The 8,159-nt window shown below is 43.0% G+C and overlaps 1 protein-coding gene across 3 annotated transcripts in view; it reads right to left on the bottom strand.

The window, feature by feature from the left end:
* Positions 1–8,159, bottom strand: part of PRPS2 (phosphoribosyl pyrophosphate synthetase 2) — a 34,607-nt gene that overhangs the window by 20,203 nt on the left and 6,245 nt on the right. For all 3 annotated transcript variants that reach the window (XR_003796335.1, XM_029240266.1, XM_029240265.1), the window contains exon 3: positions 718–816. Coding sequence is in view for 2 of the 3 variants with exons in the window: in XM_029240266.1 (XP_029096099.1) it covers positions 718–816 (99 nt within the window). In the remaining variant the exon portion in view is untranslated. The remainder of the gene's footprint in view (positions 1–717; positions 817–8,159) is intronic.

Raw genomic sequence — 8,159 nt, forward strand, 5'->3', positions numbered from 1 at the left:
ACAGTAGGACCTTGTTGTTTACCTATTTTATATATAGTAGTGTGTATCTGTTCATCCCAAGCTCCTAATTTATCCCCCCCCACCTTTCCCCTTTGGTAACCGTTTTTCTATGTCTGTGCAGATGCCCTTTTCTTAATTCAAACAGAATTAAATCAAAAGACAGATATGTTCCAGAAGCAGATTTCAGTTCAATACGGGGACATGGTCTGTTATCTTATGATCAGCTCTATCCTAAGGAATAGGAGAATGGTTTTGTAGATCAATGGGTGAGAGATTTGCTGTTTCTTAAACACCTTATTATAAGCCAAATAAGTCAACATTCACTATATCACAGAGTATGCATAGTGTAATTTGGCCTGTTTACCAGATTACAGAACTAAGTTATGAAGAGTTTTAAAAAACCTACATTACGACTCTCCCATTCTAATTATTTTCCAGAAGTGGAGATGGAATTATAGAGTTTACTACCAAGAAGCCATTCCTGCTCCTCCAAAAGTGAGTAGAGGGAAGGTGGTGCTGGATACAGGCGATATCAACATTAAATATATTTCTAAGTTCAGTAAAAAAGATGAAAATCCAAGAGTTGCCATATACAAACTTAAAAACACACGTAGTGTTACCTCCTTCAAAAATTATTTAACTTAACAGGGCGTTAGGATTTAACCACTTGCACTAAGCCCCCACCATAACCAAGGACAACAAAGAGAATGCTGGAACCTGGATCTGAGAGGCATGCAGGTCCATGGTGATGATGTGATCCGCCCCAGCGACCGAGAGCATATTGGCCACGAGTTTCGCCGAAATCGGAGCACGACTCTAAAATATAAAGGCCCGGATTTTATAACAGGGGAGAGATGGAGACCTCCAGATTTCTCCCACTAAGATTTATAGAAGAAAGAGGAATCACAGATGCTTTATTATACTTGAAGAAAATTAACATTAATAATTCAAAATTAATACTTCAATAATTTAAACTTAGTAATTTAAATGATTTCATTATTAATAAAGAAAGTTATAGGTTATAATAGCAAAAGATACTCATCCCGTTTTATTCACCAAATATTAATTATTTACATCTACTACTGTGAGACAGTGTGCCTGACACTGGGTATAGAAAACAAATATCAAAGAAGCAAATAATTAAACATAAATACATGTAACATCACAATTTATATAATTCCAATTGTGACAACTGTGCAGAATAATAGGTCCCGGGAGAGAGACAGAAAGACAGACAAGAGCATGAAGGACATCAAGTTAAAAGACACTGGTTGTCAGAGGCCCCTCTGAGGAAAGTGCTTTTTAAGGCGAGGCCAGCAGAAGCGGGAGACCAGTGTGGCAGCAAGAGCAGCCCATGTGATGTCATGGAGGCTGAGAGCATATCCAGGGACGGAACGAATCCTAGTGTGGCTACAGGCAGTGGTCCAGGACAGAATGTGAGGGCATGCCGGGAGAGAGGCAGGGGCGCATCCTGCAGAGCCCTGAAGGCCAAGGCCAGCCCTAAAGACAAGTTTCTGCACTACAGCTGGGAGCGAAGGCTGTTACAAATTCGACAAAAACCATATCCAAGAAAGAACACCTTAAGGTGATGGATAATTTGATATTCAGAGAAACATACGCAGCGTGACACCGTATCCTCTCTGAAGGTACCCAACTTCTCCATAGCTTTAGGTTCCACACCATAAACGATGGACAGTAACTCTGTCCACGTCAAAACAATCCAAGGGACTATAGAGGCATGATTAGACCTAGGGAAAGAGTTCAGCATTTTGCTGTAAACAGTGTTATTCCTATACACCACAGAAAAGGAAATGTAAGCTTAATAGAAGATTTCATTCAAACTTACAATGTCACATGTCAATTATATCTCAAAGCTGAAAACAAAAAAGATTTCATTCAAAATAGTAACAAATGATCTCTGTTAAATACACAGACACAGACACACACACACACACACACACACACACACAGTATATCCATGTAAAAACACACAGGAATTATATCACAATGTGAACAGATTATTTTTATTTTCTCTAATAACACCATTCTTTTATAAAAAAGAAACCTATTACTTGATGATAATACACACACACACACACACACACACACACACACAATTTTTTCACACACAAAGAATGAGAGGAAACAGCCCAAATGTTACCAGTAGATGTTTCTAGAAAGTGAGATTATGGGGAAACAGTTTTCTAATTTTTTAAAAATTGTTCAACCTGCTCAACTAAGTCACGTTTTCATCGTGTTAGCTCCCCTGCTCTGGTCCACGTTGCCTTTGGGATAAAAAGCCCTCCCGCCAGCGCGGCTCTAGCTACTAAGACCTGGTCTGCCCCACCGCCGTCCCTGCGCCTCCAGGAGGGGTCCTCCCCGCAGTGGGGACTGGGCCCGCTCTCTCCCTCTTCCGGAGAACACTCTAAGCCTTGCCATCTACACCTGCACACCCACCTTACCCTTATTCCACCCCCATCTCTGCAGACCCAATATGTTTGATCCTCCAGATCTGGTTCCAATCTCCAAACTTTAAGGTACTCCGAGAAATCTAGAGAGAAATGATCTGTCCCTTCTAAAGGGACACAGCATTTGGTCCCCACCATATGGGACCACCTTATGCCGCCTGCTTAAAGACTGACATCAGAAGATATTTTACGTAGGATGCATAATTCACAACTAGACTACGCGTCCCTCAAGGGCAAAGAATTGGTTTTGGAGATTTCCACATCACCTGCAGTCCCGGCTCTGTATCTTGCATACGACAGTTCTTCGATAAATATTTAATAACAGGATCTCTGTAACAACAAGTTTCCGAGGCTTAGTCATTCACCTCACTAACTATGAGAATTATTGAGTCTAACAAAATTCCAAGATAATTAAAAGAACAAATCGATAGCAGGGAATCTGACTCACAATGCTCATCAATTTGGGGCTCTTTCTCTAAGCTGATAACCTACGAAAAGAGTCCTCTGCTCTCCATAGCGTTCTCTCCATGGCGTTGAGCATTTCTTACTTCTGAGAGCCAAAGCACAGGGGTAATTTTTAAATTCATACTTTCTGATCTCCTTCTTCAAACTCTGTTTTCAAATTTGGTTTTTGGACCATCTTTCGCAATTTGCCTCAACCCCCAACTGCATCTTGCAGGAAAAATGATCCACAAGTTTCAACTGACTTTATAGCCAAGACAGAGAAAAATTTGTAAGACATTTCAACAAAGGTAGTCAAGGTACAGCAACCGAAAATAAAACGTTCGACTCCACTAATGAAAAACGGGTAAAGGTCAAATATTTTGGGAGCCAGACCAACCTCGACAAAGACTCTCCAGAGAGTCCAGATTTTATTTAATGTATCGGCTGCTGCCCCGCTAAAAAGTGTAAACTTCGCAGGCTTTAAAAATTGACAAGATTGTAGAAATTTGTGTCAGCACAACTGTCCTCAATTTTTCCAGTTAAGAAATCAAAAGAAACTATTTGATCATTGAAAATAGAACATAACCTTGAAAATTTGGGGGGGAAAAAAAAGCTCCAAGTCTTCTACCCCCTCAAAAGTAATTATTTCCAGCTGTGCCCACATCATATGGTTTTTAGCAGGGAAGGAAACTAGCAATTATTGACCACCCACTATAGCAGAGGTCAGGGGACTGGTGCCCATGGGCCAAGACAGCCCATGCTCTGTTTCTTCACAACCTGTGAGCTAAGAATGGTTTTTAGGTTTTAAAGTGGTTGAAGACCAATCAAAAGCAATATTTTGTGACATTTGAAAAGTATATGAAATTCATATTTCAATGTCCATAAATAAAGTTTTATTGGAACACGGCCATACCCCTTCGTTTACATATTAAATATGGCTGTTTTCACACCAAATGGTGAAGTGGAGCGATTTCAACAGAGTCCCAGTGGTACACAAAGCCTCAACAATCTGACACCTGGTTCTTTTGGGAAAGAGTCTGCCCACTTGTGTGCCAAGCACTTTATAAATAGTACCAAATACCATCCTTAACTTCCAGAGGAGGAAACTAAAGACACAACGGAACAAGAGTAAGTAATGGCACTAAAGGTCAAACCCAAGTCCACTTGACTCCAAAGTCTTACCCCAAAACTCAGACCACTCTGCACCACACTTTTTACAATGAATACTATATTGTCATCCTTTTTCCATGTTAGTATTACATTGTGCTGACGTGTCATCATGAAACCTTTCCTTCACTGTCAGAACTTGCCCCTGGTTTCTTGCACATACAAATAAAAGCAAAAATAAAATTTGACAGATGTGCAGCACCTGCTTAAAAACAAGCAGTGAGGTTAAAAATAATGAAACAAGCTTTGAATCTGGTTAAAAGGCTCTAGCTTTTTCTGCCCTTCTTTGCAGGTAACTCTAAATAGATCGACTGCGCAGAATCCCATTGTGTCTTAGATGCCATAGACAGTACAGTCCTATGGGAAGGAAAGGACAAGTCTGTGCGGCTCCCCAGGGCTCCTCCAGTGGCTGAGGAGGAGAATTTCTTTCTGAGCCCATAGAACAAGTGTGGCCGACGGCTTCCCATCACATTCGAACACTACGTGGCCTTTAGCCTACCTAAGTGAAGCCAAAAGTGGGGAGAAGTGTCTTCCCCCATCACCCTGGGTTTCCTCATCACTAGCCCTGGCTGGTACATGAATTACATATAGGCTCAGGCCATTTCTCTAAGGTGCTTACTAAATCCTTTGTTACCCTCATTTCAAAAGTTTCCTGATACAAAGCCAGCCCAGTTGGTCTAGGGAAAGAAATGAATAGTTAGAAAAGTTATTAGCAGCAATTTAAAAAGTCCAAAAGCACACCTCAAATGATAGATAAAATTAAAGATTTCCCTTTCGAGCAGCATGGTGAGAGAAACAGTCTCTCTCCTTACTGCAACACGAGTCAGCTTGACTAGAGATAGGTCAGAAATGATGGTGCCAGAACAATCGACATGTCCTGGCCGCCTCCGAGGTCAGTCCCAAAGAGCCAGGCTCTACAAAGGGTGGTCAAGAGTCAGACTCACCTGGGACAGCTGGGTGAACACTTGTTTCCTGGCATCATTATTCACAGAATCCGCTTTCAAGCTCTCAAGTAGCCTGACTTAGATGATAAATGATGTAATAATGACACTATCTCAAAGCTTGAACTGTCCCTAAATACCCACTTATTCACACATCAGTGACCTATCAAGGCCCCCTGGAGTGGGCTGAATGGTGGCCCCAAAGATATCAGGTCCTAACCCCTGGAGCCTGTGTGACTGTTACTTTATTTCGAAAGAGGCCCTTTGCAGATGTGGTTTTACTAAGGATTCTGAGATGGGGAGATTATCCCAGAGGGCCCTGGATGCTACTGTATGTATCCTTAAAGAGGGAGATCCGACAGAGGCAAGAGAAGCCACGTGAAGATGGAAGCGGAGGTCAGAGGGATACGGCCTCAAGCCAAGCAACGTGGCAGCTGCTAGCAGCTGGAAGAGGCCAGGAAGGATCCTTCCCTAGAGCCTCCAGACGGAGCATGGCCCTGCCGCACCTTGATTTTCAACTTCTGGCCTCCACAACTATGAGAGAATCCATTTCTGTTGTTTGAAGCCACCCAGCTTATAGTAATTTACTACAGCAGCAATTGGAAACTAACACAGCCCTCTGTGATTCCTTTTTTGCTATCAGCTTTCTCCAACAATAAGGCGCACCATTTCTGAACTCCAGATTCCCTCTGCTGCTACTGGTGCCATCTCTCAACTGCTATCATGGCCTTGCTTCTGTGTTGCTGACGGTGACCACATCTTATCTCTTCCATCAGCGGTTAAGTTCAGAAAGTCGTGGAACTGTCTGATTGGAGTAAAAACGAAAAGCAGCTACCATATTGTTTCCAAGAAACACACTTACAGCAAAGTGACTAAGGAACAGTGAAAGGAAGGAAAGAAACTGGTACTCAAAATGGCCCCCAAAAGAAAACTCATCTCGGGCTTCCCTGGTGGCGCAGTGGTTGAGAGTCCGCCTGCCGATGCAGGGAACACGGGTTCGTGCCCCAGTCCGGGAAGATCCCACATGCCGCGGAGCGGCTGGGCCCGTGAGCCATGGCCACTGAGCCTGCGCGTCCGGAGCCTGTGGTCTGCAACAGGAGAGGCCACAACAGTGAGAGGCCCGCGTACCGCAAAAAAAAAAAGAAAACCCATTTCAATGTCCAACAATAGGAACATGGATCGAGAGACAGTTGAACAACACGGTTCCAGGGAACAGTTAAGCCCACTGGGGCTTCAAGAGCTCTGGAGGGCTCTTCGTCAGCATGGTGACAGAGGGCAATCCTGGCAAGTAGAGGCCAGAGGCCAGGAGTGCCGTCACATCCCCTGTGTGGCGGAAGGACACCAGCCATGCAGACCATGCTAGTTTCTCTATGCGACAAAGACTTCATTATGATTAAACATAAGAAACAAAGTTTGAAAATACAATATTGGAACAAGAGGTAACTGCCAATCAAATACTTGCAAACAAAAAATGCAGGCGTCTCAATATTTTTATCAGTTAAAAAGAAAGTTAGGGTTTAAAAAAAAAAAAAAAAAAAAAGCAAACAAAAAACCCCAAAAAACAAGTTAGGGCTCCAAATCGTTACACAGTGGGAACGGGCCAAGTAATAATAAAAGGAGTAATTTACCAAAGAAGAAGCAATGTATCAAATATCTTCATGCCAAGTGCAAAAGCTACTAGAAAAAAAAGGAAAATCTGATGACAAATGACAGAATACAGAATTTACTAAACCCCGTTACATGGAAGAGAAATGGTAGCCGGATATGAGCTTCTCTATGACACAGACAAGAACCAAGATGCTGAACAAGCCCATAGAAACACCCAAATGGGAGGAAGAGCTACGACAACAGACTACACTGATGCGACACAAGAAATAAATTGAAACACACATAAAACTTGCAAATCAAGTTTAGAATAAAAGCAGCTCCATAAATGACAAGTGGGAGGTCATATGCTTCACAGGAGCAGGTGGGACCTCAGGTTTGGGCTGCTCACAAGCTAAAGGCAAGTCACAAAGTGACAGACACACACACAGCCCCCCCCCCAACACACACCCCAACGTTTCATGGCATGTGGTAATTATCTGAAATTCACATTTCAATGTCCATAAATGTATGTTTTATGGATTTATGTTATATGGAACTGAAAGGATTCCCGCGGAACCGACCATCTATTCATAAAATACAAGGCGGGCAACAGCTTAAGAGTTGCTCCCCATAGAGGCCTGAATGGTATCCCCAAAACTCACGTCCACCCAGAACCTCAGACTGTGACTTCATGTGGAAATCGGGTCTTTGCAGATGTAACTAAGGTGAAGATCCAGATGAGCTCATTCTGGATTAGGGCGGGCCCTAAATCCAGTAACTGTCCTTTTATAAAAGACAAAAGGACCCACAGAGACACAGGAAGGCAGCCATGTGAAGACAGGCAGAGATGGACATGATGCTACCAGAAGCCAAGGAATGCCAGGAGCCAGCAGAAACAGGAAGAGGCAAAGAAGGCTCTGCCAGAGTCTTCAGAGGGACTGCAGCCTGCTGGCAGCGTGACCTCTGACATCTGGCCTCCAGGACTGCGAGAGAGAGGACATTTCTGGCATTCTAAGTAAGCCTCCCAGTCTGTGGTCATTTGTTTTCGCAGGCCCAGCAAAGTAATACAATCCCCTTTCAAGTTCCCCTCCAACTCCAACTTCTCTGATTTTTCTTGAAGGCAGAGGCCGTATCTTCTTCAGTTTTTCTAGAAACTCACAAAGCCTTCTACAGTGCTAGTGTTACAAAAAGAATAATTCAACAATATTAACTTCATTCCTCTTGCAAGGTTAAAAAGAGATAATGGTATAAATTAAACTTGGTATCTTGAGATAACTGTAGACTCATATGCAGCTGTAAGAAACAATGCTGAGATGGTGCAACCTTGCCTCAGTTTCTCACGGTAACATCTTGCAAAACTAAGGTAGGATATCACAACTGGGATCCCGACATGGATACAATCCAGTGGTCTGCTCAGGACTTCCCCCAGTGTTTTATACTCACCGTGTGTGTGTGTGTGTGTGTGTGTGTGTGTGTGTGTGTGTGTGTGTGTGTGTGTGTGTGTGTGTGTGTGTGTGTGTGTGTGTGTGTGTGTGTGTGTGTGTGTGTGTGT

This window comes from Monodon monoceros, unplaced genomic scaffold (genome assembly GCF_005190385.1).
Source record: "Monodon monoceros isolate NGI ecotype Baffin Bay Population unplaced genomic scaffold, NGI_Narwhal_1 Super_Scaffold_22, whole genome shotgun sequence".
Classification (NCBI taxonomy): domain Eukaryota; kingdom Metazoa; phylum Chordata; class Mammalia; order Artiodactyla; family Monodontidae; genus Monodon; species Monodon monoceros.